Genomic DNA, 18797 nt, shown 5'->3' with positions numbered 1-18797 from the left:
AAAGCGCTGTGATATACTCACTAAACATCTACAAACAACTGAGAATATAAACGCCACTACTTACAGACGATGCTTTGGTATTATACTGCAAGATAATTATTTATATTTATTATTCTTGTTTACATTACTACCCGCGTTCTTTTGCCGTAAAAGTCACATGGCTTCTCAGCGAAGGTCAAAGTTAGTTGCCATGACTACGATGCCAATGGTTGCCGCTTAAAGGCGCAGGAGTCCCATTAAATTATAAGCGCGTCTCTGTAACGACTCGAACCATCACAACAATCGTACAGTCGTTTAAGCGAGTCGTCTCGCGGGCCATATAAAATGACGTGGTGGGCCGGATCTGGCCCGCGGGCCGTGAGTTTGACACCCCTGATGTAGAGAGTGAGCTAGATTTTCGGACAGACCTTGGTGACTTAACAGTCAGACAGTTTTCAGATTTTGATTTAATACCACCCATTCCATGACCGATGTTGGCTTTTGAATCTTTCACTGCTAACAGTCTGGATGGTCCTTATTATCTCTAGCACAGAAAACCGGACGTCTGTTATTTTTAAAAACAAGCTATATGGTGGACCCACCAGACCCCAGCACACGTTTCCACTGGCTTACGGACCGTCCGAGATGAGCTCGAGCCCAGAGAACTCGCAGTACAGTTTCAGGTTGCATTTCTTGATGCAGCATCAGGCCGTGTTAAATGCCGATGGTTTTTCGAAGTACTCCTAAACCTGTATGATTGGTGCTGTGATTGAATCAGTGTTTATTTTTTATTGTATTTCACCTATAGAAAGAAGAAGGCAAAGTAAAGCGTCAGCTGAACAACACGGACTCCAACCAGTACATGCGAGACCTCGAAGACCAGATAACAGAGCTCAAACACGAGGTGAGAATCCTGATCATTGTCATGTGAAGACATTATAAAAGTTCTACATTATTTTTCTAAAAAGAAAGGAGATTCTATTTTGGTACCAAAACCGCCGATAGATCTGAGTAGCTCAACATGAACTTTTACCTTTTTTCTGGTTTGTTTGGCTTTGATCTGCCAGTTTCTTGTGTGGTTTTTTGCTTTATTTTTCCTGGGCTTCATGAGCACTTTGAACAACTTTGAGAGCTCTTTTAGCCGTGGGGTTTAGAAGTGTTAACTACGCCCTGCCAAACGCTGTTTCCTGCATTATGGCAGTTAAATGCGTCCTCACGCACCCCTCAGTCTCTCCGTCTATAAGCTTATTAATACGTTTAATCTTCATTTACGGTCTGTAATGTAGCGTTAAGCCCAATTACTACCTATTAATAAAGTATATATCTGTCTGTCTGTCTGTCTGTCTGTCTATCTATAATCTATCTATCTCTCTGTCTGTCTGTCTATCACCTATCTATAATCTATGTTTCTGTCTATCTGTCTGTCTGCCTACCTGTCTGTCTGTCTCTATCTATCTATCTATCTATCTATCTATCTATCTATCTATCTATCTATCTATCTATCTATCTATCTATTCAACCATCCATCTTTGTATCCATCAATTTATTCATCTATCTATCTATCTATCTGTCTGTCTGTCTGCCTGCCTGCCTGTCTGTCTTTCTCTCTCTCTCTCTCTCTCTCTCTCTCTCTCTCTCTCTCTCTCTCTCTCTATCCGTCCTTCTATCTATCTATCTATCTATCTATCTATCTATCTATCTATCTATCTATCTATCTATCTATCTATCTATCTATCTATTCAACCATCCATCTTTGTATCCATCAATTTATTCATCTATCTATCTATCTGTCTGCCTGCCTGCCTGTCTGTCTTTCTTTCTCTCTCTCTCTCTCTCTCTCTCTCTCTCTCTCTCTCTCTCTCTCTCTCTCTCTCTCTCTCTATCCGTCCTTCTATCTATCTATCTATCTATCTATCTATCTATCTATCTATCTATCTATCTATCTATCTATCTATCTAGGGCCAGCTGTAGCCTTGTGGTTAAGGTACTGGACCAGTGATCAGAGGGTCGCTAGTTCAAGCCCCACCACTGCCAGGTTGCTGCTGTTGGGCTCTTGAGCAAGGCCCTTAACCCTCAATTGCTCAGACTGTATACTGTAACTGTAATGTAAGTCGCTTTGGATAAAAGCATCTTCTAAATGATGAAAATGTAAATTTATCCATCCATCCATCCATGTATCTTAGTATCTATTTATCTATCTGCCCGTCTGTCCATCTATCCACTTATTTGTGAAATTATGTTGACTTCTGATCATATTTTGTTGGACGATCCATGCTAAAACCCTAGAAACCCTAGAAACACAAAGCTTAGATTCTGCAGTCTGGATGGAATCTGCACAATGAGCTACAGCTTTGATTAACTCGAAATTGAATTTGTATCAGATGTCAAGTGCTTCTTCTGATGGATTAAAAGAACTGACTTCTTACAATTATAGATCTAAAAGTACCAACCTAATTTCCGAAAAAAGTCGGGACGCTTTGTTAAACGCAAGAAAACAAGAATCTGTGATTTGTTCATGTTCTTGAATCTTGTTTTAGCTGACAAAAGTAGAAAGCAAAGGCTTTCAATATTTTTACTGATCGACTTTATTGTATTTTGTAAACAGAAACACATTTAGTTTGAGTTTGAAGCCTGCGACACACTTCACAAGTTGGGACAGAGGCGTGTTTACCCCTGTGTTCCATCAGCCTCCCAATGGCTAGGCTGTTTTGACCATATAAACCATGGGTCGGGGGAAAGAAGAGTTTTAGTCGTTTTATGCTATAATGACACCCAAAAATGGTAACGAGCCGTAGTTTGGACATTTACATTTTAAATTTTTACATTTTCAGCATTTAGCAGACGCTTTTATCCAAAGCGACTTACACAATGAGCAATTGAGGGTTAAGGGCCTTGCTCAGGGACCCAACAGTGGCAACTTGGTGGTGGCGGGGCTTGAACCGGCAACCTTCTGTTTACTAGTCCAGTACCTTAACCACTGAGCTATCACTGGCACTGGACATCCCTGATTTAAGTCATACCCTGCGATACCATGTGATGTATTGGTGTCCTGTGCAGGGAATTTCTGCCTTGCGAAATAGTGGAAGTAATAACAATATAAACACTTCTTTCATGAATTCTCAGCTGGCTGTATAAACCGAGGTTGCATTGCTGCAGATCAGATATGAAAATGATTTCAGTACCCCTGTAAAAGGGGAAGCTGAACCCACCCGCGGGACTGTCCAAGTCCATGTAGACATGGTTTAGGTTTGATGTGGATGAAGCCCCGTTTCATTTTACTGTTTAATTGCCTCTGGTTTTAAACAGGATGTCAGACAAATTTGTGGTCATTTTTTAATTTGTGGTACTGGAACTGTATATTTGGTTCAGGAACCCATGGTACTGAAATTAAAACCTGTGGTACTGGTACTAGTACTTTTGCCACCTTTTTAGCTGTTAGTAGGACCTTAAACATTTTTACTGGTACTGTAGTCTTTGTTAATTAATCTAAAAGCTTTGGAATTGAAACTTTTTGTGCTAAAAGTGGAACTGGTAGTGGAACATTTCATACTGGTACTGGTACTGATAACAGAACTAATGCTACCAGTTCCACCTTTAGCACAAAACGTACTGAAAAAAGTACTTTTCATGCTAAAATTGGAACCAGAAACAATTGGTACTGGATTATTTAGGATAGAATTGGAACCACTGGAACTAAAACTAGTACATTTGATAACTAAAATTGACCCTTTGGTGTTAGAGCTGGTACTGATGGCACTGGAGGTGGAACCCATCATAGGAAGCTACCCCACTGTGGTATTTGCCAAGTACTTATTTCTGTCAAACATACACTGACTGAATGTCTTAAATACGTACATGAACAACAATCTGTAGCAATATCTAACATTTAAAAATGATTCTTAAAGAACACTACTAAAGCAACACTTGACAAGAGCTATAGACTGATATAAAAATGACCTTCCGTTCCTGCCGTGAATAAAACCGTTGTGTAAGCACAGCGTAAAACATCTAAATAAATAAAAACAATAAATAAGCACGCATATAAAAGAGGAAGGTACAGATAGGATTTGCACATTTGACATTTGCTGCTCACACTTCTGAGGAAAACGTTCAGATTTGGGCAGCATTTACCTCGGTGTAAACCAAACCAGCTTTTCTTTTTACCGGTTTAGACTTCCTCTTGTTTTTTAGGCTCTTTTTAAAAAACAGAAGGTTGATGGCTTGTGGTTAAACAGTACACTAAATCATTCCCTCAGTTCCTTCCTAATTCCTATCACCAGAGAACAGCCCAGAACGCTGCTCGTTTCCTTTACACGTCCAATCCCGCTGCAGCGTTGCTTCACTGTCGCGGCTGCTCGACTGAACCGGCACGGCTGATTTAAATGTTTGTGGTGAGTTACAGGACGAGGAACTTCTCAAATACAGGTTTGAGCTTCTTCCCCTTCACACAGGAGAACCAATACTGGCTAATCGCGTTTGTCATTTATTTTTATTCTATTTTATTTATGCATTTTCTCCCTATTTAGCGTAGTCAATCTGTCTTCCGCTGCTGGGGGATCCCTGATTGCATTTGAGGAGGGTATGTTGCTGCTCACACATTCTCCGACCCGCGTGCAGTCCTTGCGGACCCCTTCTTTTCACCCATGCATTCTGCACAGACGCCTCTATCTGCCAATCAGGGTCCTTGCACAGCACTGAAGACCCCACCTACCTTTTCGGTAGGGTCTTTACCCACTCGTTAATCATTTATCCCTGCACATTCTGATAGACTTATCCGGGATGACCGGACTATGTGGGTGGGGTCTTCAAGGACCCTGGTTAGTAGCCCCCAAGGCGCCTGTACGTGTGGCGGAGGAGCCCGGAGATCGGGGCGTGTCTCTCTGCCTCATGCGCGAATCAGAAGGGGGTCGGTGGACTGTGCATGCGTCAGAGTCTTCACCATTACGGTCTGTGAGACAGGACATTGACCATTATGGACATTACCATAGTCAGACGGTCTTTTTAGGCTACTCTACCGTGGGGCAATATAGGTGGTTCAGGGTAGCAGGGGCTGGCCACGGCCTTGCAACGAATTTGGCGTTCTGTCTGGGGTGTGTTGCCATGTTGTGTCCAGCGAATTTGAGGAAGCTGGAACCACTGTGGGACTTTCGTTGCTCATGGTTTTGAACGGGATGTCAGGTGTCTTTTTTGAGCTTTTTGAGCTTTTGGTACTGGAACTGTACATTTGGTACTGGAACCTGTGGTACTAAAAAGTACTTTTGGTGTCTTTTAGCCGTTAGTGGAACCAAAAACATTTGGTACTGGTACTGGAGCCTTGTAAATGGGTCTAAAGCTTAAGTACTGAAACTTTTTGTGCTTAAAGTGGAACTGGTAGCTTTAATACTAAACCAGAAACATTTGGTCATTAATGATAGAACTGGAACACTTGGGACTAAATCAAGAAATGCAGCATTTGCTTACTTGTATACTTAGCTAATATATATACACACACACACAACTGTTATATATATGTTATATATGTACAGGGGTTGGACAAAATAACTGAAACACCTGGTTTTAGACCACAATAATTTATTAGTATGGTGTAGGGCCTCCTTTTGCGGCCAATACAGCGTCAATTCCTCTTGGAAATGACATATACAAGTCCTGCACAGTGGTCAGAGGGATTTTAAGCCATTCTTCTTGCAGGATAGTGGCCAGGTCACTACGTGATACTGGTGGAGGAAAACGTTTCCTGACTCGCTTCTCCAAAACACCCCAAAGTGGCTCAATAATATTTAGATCTGGTGACTGTGCAGGCCATGGGAGATGTTCAGCTTCAAACCAATCTTTCCCCAGTCTTGCTGTGTGTATTGGTGCATTGTCATCCTGATACACGGCACCGCCATTGGATGCACATGGTCCTCCAGAATGGTTCGGTAGTCCTTGGCAGTGACGCGCCCATCTAGCACAAGTATTGGGCCAAGGGAATGCCATGATATGGCAGCCCAAACCATCACTGATCCACCCCCATGCTTCACTCTGGGCATGCAACAGTCTGGGTGGTACGCTTCTTTGGGGCTTCTCCACACCGTAACTCTCCCGGATGTGGGGAAAACAGTAAAGGTAGACTCATCAGAGAACAATACATGTTTCACATTGTCCACAGCCCAAGATTTGCGCTCCTTGCACCATTGAAACCGACGTTTGGCATTGGCACGAGTGACCAAAGGTTTGGCTATAGCAGCCCGGCCGTGTATATCGACCCTGTGGAGCTCCCGACGGACAGTTCTGGTGGAAACAGGAGAGTTGAGGTGCACATTTAATTCTGCCGTGATTTGGGCAGCCGTGGTTTTATGTTTTTTGGATACAATCCGGGTTAGCACCCGAACATCCCTTTCAGACAGCTTCCTCTTGCGTCCACAGTTAATCCTGTTGGATGTGGTTTGTCCTTCTTGGTGGTATGCTGACATTACCCTGGATACCGTGGCTCTTGATACATCACAAAGACTTGCTGTCTTGGTCACAGATGCGCCAGCAAGACGTGCACCAACAATTTGTCCTCTTTTGAACTCTGGTATGTCACCCATAATGTTGTGTGCATTGCAATATTTTGAGCAAAACTGTGCTCTTACCCTGCTAATTGAACCTTCACACTCTGCTCTTACTGGTGCAATGTGCAATTAATGAAGATTGGCCACCAGACTGGTCCAATTTAGCCATGAAACCTCCCACACTAAAATGACAGGTGTTTCAGTTATTTTGTCCAACCCCTGTATATATACAGTATATATACAGTGTATCACAAAAGTGAGTACACCCCTCACATTTCTGCAAATATTTTATTATATCTTTTCATGGGACAACACTATAGAAATAAAACTTGGATATAACTTAGAGTAGTCAGTGTACAACTTGTATAGCAGTGTAGATTTACTGTCTTCTGAAAATAACTCCACACACAGCCATTAATGTCTAAATGGTTGGCAACATAAGTGAGTACACCCCACAGTGAACATGTCCAAATTGTGCCCAAAGTGTCAATAGTTTGTGTGACCACCATTATTATCCAGCACTGCCTTAACCCTCCTGGGCATGGAATTCACCAGAGCTGCACAGGTTGCTACTGGAATCCTCTTCCACTCCTCCATGATGACATCACGGAGCTGGTGGATGTTAGACACCTTGAACTCCTCCACCTTCCACTTGAGGATGCGCCACAGGAGCTCAATGCAGTTTTCGAAGGGAGGGGATCATGCTCTGTTTCAGAATGTCACAGTACATGTTGGAATTCATGTTTCCCTCATTGAACTGCAGCTCCCCAGTGCCAGCAACACTCATGCAGCCCAAGACCATGATGCTACCACCACCATGCTTGACTGTAGGTAAAATACAGTTGTCTTGGTACTTCTCACCAGGCCGCCGCCACACATGCTGGACACCATCTGAGCCAAACAAGTTTATCTTGGTCTCGTCAGACCACAGGGCATTCCAGTAATCCATGTTCTTGGACTGCTTGTCTTCAGCAAACTGTTTGCGGGCTTTCTTGTGCGTCAGCTTCCTTCTGAGATGATGACCATGCAGACCGAGTTGATGCAGTGTGCGGCGTATGGTCTGAGCACTGACAGGCTGACCTCCCACGTCTTCAACCTCTGCAGCAATGCTGGCAGCACTCATGTGTCTATTTTTTAAAGCCAACCTCTTGATATGACGCCGAACACGTGGACTCGACTTCTTTGGTCGACCCTGGCGAAGCCTGTTCCGAGTGGAACCTGTCCTGGAAAACCGCTGTATGACCTTGGCCACCATGCTGTAGCTCAGTTTCAGGGTGTTAGCAATATTCTTATAGCCCAGGCCATCTTTGTGGAGAGCAACAATTCTATTTCTCACATCCTCAGAGAGTTCTTTGCCATGAGGTGCCATGTTGAATATCCAGTGGCCAGTATGAGAGAATTGTACCCAAAACACCAAATTTAACAGCCCTGCTCCCCATTTACACCTGGGACCTTGACACATGACACCAGGGAGGGACAACGACACATTTGGGCACAATTTGGACATGTTCACTGTGGGGTGTACTCACTTATGTTGCAGCTATTTAGACATTAATGGCTGTGTGTTGAGTTATTTTCAGAAGACAGTAAATCTACACTGCTATACAAGTTGTACACTGACTACTATATCCAAGTTATATCCAAGTTTCATGTCTATAGTGTTGTCCCATGAAAAGATATAATGAAATATTTGCAGAAATGTGGGGGGTGTACTCACTTTTGTGATACACTGTATATATACTGTATATATATATATACAGTGTATCACAAAAGTGAGTACACCCCTCATATTTCTGCAGATATTTAAGTATATCTTTTCATGGGACAACACTGACAAAATGACACTTTGACACAATGAAAAGTAGTCTGTGTGCAGCTTATATAACAGTGTAAATTTATTCTTCCCTCAAAATAACTCAATATACAGCCATTAATGTCTAAACCACCGGCAACAAAAGTGAGTACACCCCTTAGTGAAAGTTCCTGAAGTGTCAATATTTTGTGTGGCCACCATTATTTCCCAGAACTGCCTTAACTCTCCTGGGCATGGAGTTTACCAGAGCTTCACAGGTTGCCACTGGAATGCTTTTCCACTCCTCCATGACGACATCACGGAGCTGGCGGATATTCGAGACTTTGCGCTCCTCCACCTTCCGCTTGAGGATGCCCCAAAGATGTTTCCATTGGGTTTAGGTCTGGAGACATGCTTGGCCAGTCCATCACTTTTACCCTCAGCCTCTTCAATAAAGCAGTGGTCGTCTTAGAGGTGTGTTTGGGGTCATTATCATGCTGGAACACTGCCCTGCGACCCAGTTTCCGGAGGGAGGGGATCATGCTCTGCTTCAGTATTTCACAGTACATATTGGAGTTCATGTGTCCCTCAATGAAATGTAACTCCCCAACACCTGCTGCACTCATGCAGCCCCAGACCATGGCATTCCCACCACCATGCTTGACTGTAGGCATGACACACTTATCTTTGTACTCCTCACCTGATTGCCGCCACACATGCTTGAGACCATCTGAACCAAACAAATTAATCTTGGTCTCATCAGACCATAGGACATGGTTCCAGTAATCCATGTCCTTTGTTGACATGTCTTCAGCAAACTGTTTGCGGGCTTTCTTGTGTAGAGACTTCAGAAGAGGCTTCCTTCTGGGGTGACAGCCATGCAGACCAATTTGATGTAGTGTGCGGCGTATGGTCTGAGCACTGACAGGCTGACCCCCCACCTTTTCAATCTCTGCAGCAATGCTGACAGCACTCCTGCGCCTATCTTTCAAAGACAGCAGTTGGATGTGACGCTGAGCACGTGCACTCAGCTTCTTTGGACGACCAACGCGAGGTCTGTTCTGAGTGGACCCTGCTCTTTTAAAACGCTGGATGATCTTGGCCACTGTGCTGCAGCCCAGTTTCAGGGTGTTGGCAATCTTCTTGTAGCCTTGGCCATCTTCATGTAGCGCAACAATTCGTCTTTTAAGATCCTCAGAGAGTTCTTTGCCATGAGGTGCCATGTTGGAACTTTCAGTGACCAGTATGAGAGAGTGTGAGAGCTGTACTACTAAATTGAACACACCTGCTCCCTATGCACACCTGAGACCTAGTAACACTAACGAGTCACATGACATTTTGGAGGAAAAAAGACAAGCAGTGCTCAATTTGGACATTTAGGGGTGTAGTCTCTTAGGGGTGTACTCACTTTTGTTGCCGGTGGTTTAGACATTAATGGCTGTATATTGAGTTATTTTGAGGGAAGAATAAATTTACACTGTTATATAAGCTGCACACAGACTACTTTTCATTGTGTCAAAGTGTCATTTTGTCAGTGTTGTCCCAGGAAAAGATATACTTAAATATCTGCAGAAATATGAGGGGTGTACTCACTTTTGTGATACACTGTATATATACCCTATGCCTAGTCTTACAAATGCTCCTTAGACTGAACAGGCACAAATCCCCACAGACATACATCAAGTCTTGTGAGAAGCCTTTTCAGATGAGTGACTGTTGTTGTAGATGAAACGATCACATAGAGGTCAGGTGTTCAAATACTTTTGGCCATATAGTGTATGTGAATAACCTTCCCAATTACTACATTTAACAGTAAGTAGGCACTAATTTCTACAGACACACTCCCAAATGTTGTGGAAAGCCTTCCAGGAGGAGCGGAGACTGTTAAAGTCGTATTACTGCCAAGTGGTTTTGGGATGGCGTGTAGAACAAGCGTGCCAGTACTATCAGAGATGGAAAAGCACAAACCTGATCTATAAATCAGTACCCGAAGTACTCATAAATGACTGTTTATCACATGTTCGAAGCTTTCAGTGAATGATTAAGTGCGGTACTGAAACTCGTGGACGTGTTGTAGTGTTGTTTAGGTGCAGATCTTTCTGCTGGTTGCTATTTCAGTTACGTAATCGCTGAAGGTCGAGAGGTTTCCTATCAGAGGAACTCACACTGAGTGGAACTGAACCTTCTGAACACCAGCAGCCGTCACACATCGAGGGTTCTGCTGCTGTTTCCGGCCCTTTTCTCTTCTTTCTCTCTCTCTCTCTCTCTCTCTCTCTCTCTCTTTCCTTCCCTCTTCTCGCCTCGGCCTCTCAGTGATAGAAATGTGTTGATGTGAGAATTGTAGTAAATGTTAAGATGTTTAATGAAGTGTGTGGGGTCACACTTGAGATGTTGTGGTTGCTTTGAAATACCCATGAATACCTCTCTTCCCACATGTCTGTCTTGGTGAGGCAGTGTGTTGCAGGTAAGTGTGTGTGTGTGTGTGTGTGTGTTTTAAGAATCTGTTCATTACACCACTCAGAAAAATCCCAGCCCACACTTCCACAGAGTTTTATTATTTCTCTCCTACTTTTCTCCTTTTTTATTTTACACCCCGCATGTGTTAATGTTTATTATAAGTATCGCTGCTTAATTTCACTTGTTGTTCCACATCTTGTTGTTCGTGATCTTCTGTAGAAAAGCACGACACAGGACACTAAATCTTTTGCTCCTTCTTTAAGTTCTGCAGATTGAAGTCACGTCCTCAGATCTGTAAATAGACCCGAGCTATATATATATGAATATGTATACACAGAGCCACGTATGCTCTTTCCATCCACGATAAACCTGAGAGAGGCCCACTAACACTTGATTTAAAAATAAATCCCCTTTACCTTTACACTATATTTCAATTCTATGAGTGTAGCAGCTTCTGCTTTTCACGTTCGTATAATAATAAATATAAAAGTGTTTTAGCAATATACTAAGCACAACGTATAGAGCCAGCGTACTCGTCTCTTTATTATTAATAGACAGACAGACAGATAAATAGATAAAAAAGATAGATAGATAGATAGATAGATAGATAGATAGACGGACGGACAGACAGACAGATGGATAGATGGATGGATAGATAGATAATCAGACAGATAGACAGACATATAGATAGATAGATAGATAGATAGATAGATAGATAGATAGATAGATAGATAGATAGATAGACAGACAGAGACAGACAGACAGACAGACAGACATAGACACAGACAGACAGACAGACAGACAGACAGACAGACAGAGAGAGAGAGAGAGAGAGAGAGAGAGATAGAGATAGATAGATAGATAGATAGATAGATAGATAGATAGATAGATAGATAGATAGATAGATAGACGGACGGATGGACGGACAGATCGACAGACAGACAGACAATCAGACAGATAGACAGACATACAGTGTATCACAAAAGTGAGTACACCCCTCACATTTCTGCAGATATTTAAGTATATCTTTTCATGGGACAACACTGACAAAATGACACTTTGACACAATGAAAAGTAGTCTGTGTGCAGCTTATATAACAGTGTAAATTTATTCTTCCCTCAAAATAACTCAATATACAGCCATTAATGTCTAAACCACCGGCAACAAAAGTGAGTACACCCCTTAGTGAAAGTTCCTGAAGTGTCAATATTTTGTGTGGCCACCATTATTTCCCAGAACTGCCTTAACTCTCCTGGGCATGGAGTTTACCAGAGCTTCACAGGTTGCCACTGGAATGCTTTTCCACTCCTCCATGACGACATCACGGAGCTGGCGGATATTCGAGACTTTGCGCTCCTCCACCTTCCGCTTGAGGATGCCCCAAAGATGTTCTATTGGGTTTAGGTCTGGAGACATGCTTGGCCAGTCCATCACCTTTACCCTCAGCCTCTTCAATAAAGCAGTGGTCGTCTTAGAGGTGTGTTTGGGGTCATTATCATGCTGGAACACTGCCCTGCGACCCAGTTTCCGGAGGGAGGGGATCATGCTCTGCTTCAGTATTTCACAGTACATATCGGAGTTCATGTGTCCCTCAATGAAATGTAACTCCCCAACACCTGCTGCACTCATGCAGCCCCAGACCATGGCATTCCCACCACCATGCTTGACTGTAGGCATGACACACTTATCTTTGTACTCCTCACCTGATTGCCGCCACACATGCTTGAGACCATCTGAACCAAACAAATTAATCTTGGTCTCATCAGACCATAGGACATGGTTCCAGTAATCCATGTCCTTTGTTGACATGTCTTCAGCAAACTGTTTGCGGGCTTTTTTGTGTAGAGACTTCAGAAGAGGCTTCCTTCTGGGGTGATAGCCATGCAGACCAATTTGATGTAGTGTGCGGCGTATGGTCTGAGCACTGACAGGCTGACCCCCCACCTTTTCAATCTCTGCAGCAATGCTGACAGCACTCTTGCGCCTATCTTTCAAAGACAGCAGTTGGATGTGATGCTGAGCACGTGCACTCAGCTTCTTTGGACAACCAACGCGAGGTCTGTTTTGAGTGGACCCTGCTCTTTTAAAACGCTGGATGATCTTGGCCACTGTGCTGCAGCTCAGTTTCAGGGTGTTGGCAATCTTCTTGTAGCCTTGGCCATCTTCATGTAGCACAACAATTCGTCTTTTAAGATCCTCAGAGAGTTTTTTGCCATGAGGTGCCATGTTGGAACTTTCAGTGACCAGTATGAGAGAGTGTGAGAGCTGTACTACTAAATTGAACACACCTGCTCCCTATGCACACCTGAGACCTAGTAACACTAACAAATCACATGACATTTTGGAGGGAAAATGACAAGCAGTGCTCAATTTGGACATTTAGGGGTGTAGTCTCTTAGGGGTGTACTCACTTTTGTTGCCGGCTGTTTAGACATTAATGGCTGTATATTGAGTTATTTTGAGGTAAGAATAAATTTACACTGTTATATAAGCTGCACACAGACTACTTTTCATTGTGTCAAAGTGTCATTTTGTCAGTGTTGTCCCATGAAAAGATATACTTAAATATCTGCAGAAATGTGAGGGGTGTACTCACTTTTGTGATACACTGTATAGACAGATAGATAGATAGACAGACAGAGAGACAGACAGACAGACAAACAGCATGTAGAGAAACAGATGGACTACAGTCAGTAATTGTAGAACTACAAAGTGCTTCTAGATGGTAAGTGGAGCTGATAAAATGGAGGTAAAAACAAGGAGGTGGTTTTAATGTTATGACTGATCGGTGTATACTGTATATACACACAACTGTTTTATATATATAAATACTACTATTTGCTAACTGCAATATATATTAGGCCCTTCTGTACCCTTGAGTCCTGACCTCAGCCCCAGTGACCAGCATTGGAATGAACTGGAACATCAATTCAATCCATGTCTAGCCTTACACATACACATCTTTTGACTGAACAGGCACAAATTCCCACAGACATACTTCAAAGTATTGTGAGAAGCCCTTTGAGATGAGTGTGTGAATGTGAACAACCCTCCCAATTGCTACATTCGACCACAAGTAGGCACAAATGTCTACAGACACACTCTCAAAGCCTTCCTGGAGGAGTGGAGACTGTTAAAGAACAATCTCACGGTCCGGTTGCAGGTCGACAAACATACTTGATCATATCGTGTACGTCGCTTACACTGCTAATGCAATAATACTTGTTTATTTTTGTTTATCAGTTCTACACGTCATGCATGAAAAGAAATATCCGCATGTCCACGTCCAGCGTCCGTCTTCCGTTGCGAGCGCTGAGAATGACGGGTGTGTGTTGTGTTCGCAGATCCGCTGTTTAAAAGGACAGAGGGGCTCATCGAACCAGGCGGGTTTTGACGCGATCCACATCGTGAATCACTACAGACGAGGAGAAGAATCCAACCAGTCGTCAGACGAAGACGGCATGAAGCTTCCACTCAAACCGCCTCAGCGTCTAGCCGGCGGGCGCATCACGCTTCACCCGCAGCTGCAGGACATGGACAGCGACGATGACGACGAGGACGAGGAGGAGGACGGAGAGGAGCTGATGCTCACCGTGCCGTCCGATAGCAGCCATAAGAGCACAACCGTGTGACCGCCGACACTAACAATGACAACCCGAGACCCGAAATCTCACCGACGAACCGCGGTTTTACTTCACATCTGCCTTTTACATTTTGTTTTTGCCAAAATGAGTCAGATGTTCATGCTGCGTTTCATATTTGTGATTACTTTGTTTGTTTTTGGATTTCGGCGTGACACGAGTGGCTCGTTCGGGTCTTTGGACTCCTTCGAATAGAGCGAACGCCCTAAAATCGGAGACGCCGCTTCACGCTACCACAAACTGACTTGTATGATCTGTGTTTTATGCATTACGATAAAAGCATTCGACTAGTTTTTAATTTTTAACCGTTTTTTTTAAACAGGAGCCGTTGAAAACCTACGGAGTGAATTCGTGGGTGTCCATCACATTGAGGGGAAAACCTACAGGTGTAGGAACACTATTGTACATTAAATGTTGTACAGAGAGACAAATAAACTTTAATTAGTGTCAATTAGTGTAAGTACTGTCTGTGTTTACATTATAGTTTACTCAACAATCTCCATTTACGTGCACACTACAAGTAATCATGCCAGATGGTACAGCAAATATTCCACTAGCACACTAGCACTGGGATTCGAATCTCAACTCTAGCGGGCACAAATGGCAGTGCAGACAGAATTGGCCACTAGTCTGCCGGGTGGGTCTTTGACACTGTGTAAGGACCCTGGTTAGTACCCGAGGCGCCTGTACAGAAGTGAAGGAACGTGGAGATCAGTGCGTGACTCTCCAAGCGCTAGACCGACCTCTCGCATCAATCCATCAAAGTACGGGCGAATAAAAAGGGGTCGGTGGTCCGTGCACATGTCAGAGGGAGCGTGTCAGGTGAATATACCCTCCCTGGATGGGATCAGGGTCTCCAGCAGTGGAAAACTGATTTGCTACGATAAATTTGGGGAGAAAATGGAGAAAATCCATAAATAAAATGGATCATCATTCATTTTACCACACAGAAGGTCCAAAATGGAACAGGAGCGCTAACCCCAGCAACGTGCCTGTCATCAGTTTGCTTTAGCATTACCAAAAATGGTTTATTTTACTGCACCACACAAGAAAGGACTTTACACTTAACGAATGTAAACTCCTGTCAGTTCATTAGGTTTAGAAGTTGTTTACGAGTGAGTTTCTGGTCCAGTATAATCCCAGTGCTTTGTAGTGTGTAACTATACCATTCCAATGACATTAGTGTGTAATTTGACTAACGGTCACTTCAACTGGTTCAATTCAATGCAATTTAAATTGAGCTTATTTAATACTTAAGGAATTATTAAGTTCCCAACCTGGCTATTAAAACCACCTCCTTGTTTCTACACTCACTGTCCATTTTATCAGCTCCACTTACCATATAGAAGCACTTTGTAGTTCTACAATTACTGACTGTAGTCCATCTGTTTCTCTGCATGCTTTGTTAGCCCCCTTTCACCCTGTTCTTCAATGGTCGGGACCCCCACAGGACCACCACAGAGCAGGTATTATTTAGGTGGTGGATGATTCTCAGCACTGCAGTGACACTGACATGGTGGTGGTGTGTTAGTGTGTGTTGTGCTGGTATGAGTGGATCAGACACAGCAGCGCTGCTGGAGTTTTTAAACACCTCACTGTCACTGCTGGACTGAGAATAGTCCACCAACCAAAAATATCCAGCCAAAAGTGCCCCTTGGCAGCGTCCTGTGACCACTGATAGGTCTAGAAGATGACCAACTCAAACAGCAGACTCTGACTTTACATCTACAAGGTGGACCAACTAGGTAGGAGTGTCTAATAGAGTGGACAGGGAGTGGATGCAGTATCTGTGTCTGATCCACTCATACCAGCACAACACACACTAACACACCACCACCATGTCAGTGTCACTGCAGTGCTGAGAATCATCCACCACCTAAATAATACCTGCTGTGTGGGGGTCCTGACCATTGAAGAACAGGGTGAAAGCAGGTTAAAACAATATGTAGAGAAACAGATGGACTACAGTCAGTAATTGTAGAACTACAAAGTGTATATAGTAAGTGGAGCTAATGAAATTGTGAGTGTAGTAACAAGGAGGTGGTTTTAATGTTATGGCTGATCAGTGTACTGTATATTTAGATGTGAAGCGAATCACAGAGCAGGCTTATAAACCTCTGACTTTATACTTCTAGTTAGAAAACAGAAGTTGGTTTACACAGGGGAGATACGGGTCTGTGATATTAGTGTTTCTAGACAAGTCACCTGTGTTTTACAGATGTAGGTTGAACTCAGGAAGCCCCCCAGGTATATATATATAGCACCCGTTTCTTTACATACACTTTTACCCAAAGTGAATTAAATGTGACTGAATATAATCAAATCAAAATCTAATCACAGTACAACTGGCAGTGAAATGCTAAAATGTATACACAAGTATAGAAAATATACAGAATATTTACAAAAATACACACAGGCCACAGCCAATTATTTATTCATTTAGCAGACACTTTTACCCAAAGACTTACAGTAATGTGACTGTATACAGTCTTAGCAATTGAGGGTTAAGGGCCTTGCTCAAGGGCCCAACAGTGGCAACCTGGCAGTGGTGGGGCTTCAACCAGTGACCTTTTGATTACTAGTCCAGTACCTCAACCACTAGACTACAACTGCCCTGAATCACAAAGACACGGTTTGAAAATGTCACAATCTGCCGACCCCCTGATCTTTTCACACCTCATCTAGAGATAACACAGAATAATACACAAAAACACACCAAACACCATTTTGGTGGCTGTTCTGGAATCACCTTGTTAATGAAAGGAAAGGGCCAGGCTAGTTTAAGCCGACAAAAAGACTTCGTCACTTGGATAACCAATAATTTCCACGGTTCTCTTATTGGAGTTCTTGTCTGTGGTAAATAAGCGTGTTTTAATTTTTTACAGGATAAAGTGTGTTTAGAATCAGAATCCTGGGTCATAAAGTCACGTACGGTAAGTTTTGAGCCTCTGTTCTCTCTTTTCGTTAGTTTCCTGTTTTGCTGCTCGACTCGGTGAAAGGTAAATCAGATTCATCAGCAGCTCTGCAGCTATAACACAAACATCTACCAGATTTCACCGAAGATCACTGCTGCTTCTCTTTTTACTCAATCACAGGTCACCGTGTGTCTTATTCATCCAACTCGCCGCTGAACAGCTTTCCAAATCACCTTTCTGTCTTTAATAAACTGCAGCCCACAGCTTTCGGTATTTTAAGATTTGCTGGTGCTTTTGACAGCACCTTCGCACCTAAAGGTTTGTTCCTGCATGTGGTGACTTCACACCTCTGCCCACACGGGTGGCTTCTTTTAGTCACAGAATAGACTGATGGCGCTGGAGTGTTTTTTATTTTTTCATCTCAAAGTTCAGAGCACTTCTTTTAAAGCTATGTTGTTAGAAATTATGGCCAAACTTATATAAACACCACTTTTTTTATACTGCTAACAGGTGTACGACATCTTACTAAAATCATTACGCTTTGTGGTAAGACTTTGGCAAAGGCTCTTTCTGTCCCAGCATGACTGTAACCCACAGGGGAACCGTCATGCCCTTCTATGCCCTCAGAAAAAGCCTAATAATATATGCATACAAAAAGTAAGCTGTTCTAATTAAATGTAATCTTTAATTAATTCAATTCAAATCTTAGCAAATAAATCATTCATACCTGCCTATTCAATTTGTGTGGGAATGGGAAGGGTTAAATTAAAGAAGCTTCTTTGTCTCCCTGTTAGAATTCTGGAAAGAACGTCGATGGTTGGTGGTCCAGCTATAAATTTTCACACGGCTGGGTGCCATCTGGCGGGCATCATTGCCCACCGTATCTGCTAGGGCGGGATGACCGGACTATGTGAGGGTGGGGTCTTCATACGCTGTGTAAGGACCCTGCTTGGCGGAAGAGACGCCTGTGCAGAATGCAGGGGTGAGAAGAGGAGGGCTGTACACGTGTCGGAAGAGGCGTGTGCAGTGACGTGCTCTCCTCAGATGCAATCGGGTGTAAATCGGGAGGAAAATGGGGAGAAAATGCATTTAAAAAAACTGAGCAATCATAACATTTCTGTAAATAGGTGGGCTGTGTTGTTGCTAACTTTATGACAAGTTCCGCCCGCTGTGCCAGCTGATTTTATTCTGTCCTGTAATGTGAAGGTTTATTATTTGGGAAAATGGCCACTATGCAGAATGACCGTCATCTGTGTCGTGACGCGGAGGTTTATTATTAAATTTTGTTGGTTTTCAGTGGTAGGGGGGCGTGACGGTCATATGTTTTGAACCCCGGTCTGTTGTCTCCATATTTATTTGAAGTGCACACGGCTTGTGTGATGATGCAATTGTTTGTAAGGAGGAATTTAGCTGTGTTGTTGAGCTTAGAACCCTCTACCCCGCTAGGGTTGCAGTATAATAATGCACTGGGTGAAAGGT

At 43.2% G+C, this 18797-nt stretch overlaps 1 protein-coding gene across 5 annotated transcripts in view; it reads left to right on the top strand.

The window, feature by feature from the left end:
* evi5b (ecotropic viral integration site 5b) overlaps positions 1-14854 on the top strand; it is a 91096-nt gene extending 76242 nt beyond the window's left edge. For all 5 annotated transcript variants that reach the window (XM_062997246.1, XM_062997245.1, XM_062997247.1 and 2 more), the window contains 2 exons: positions 788-883; positions 14107-14854. In XM_062997246.1, coding sequence (XP_062853316.1) covers positions 788-883; positions 14107-14394 — 384 coding nt within the window. In that variant the 3' untranslated portion in view covers positions 14395-14854. The remainder of the gene's footprint in view (positions 1-787; positions 884-14106) is intronic.
* The last annotated feature ends 3943 nt before the right edge of the window (positions 14855-18797 follow it).

The sequence above is a fragment of the Trichomycterus rosablanca genome, chromosome 6, assembly GCF_030014385.1.
Source record: "Trichomycterus rosablanca isolate fTriRos1 chromosome 6, fTriRos1.hap1, whole genome shotgun sequence".
NCBI classification, from domain to species: Eukaryota; Metazoa; Chordata; class Actinopteri; order Siluriformes; family Trichomycteridae; genus Trichomycterus; species Trichomycterus rosablanca.
Note: the sequence above shows the minus strand (reverse complement) of the source record. Positions and strands in the feature narration are given on the sequence as shown.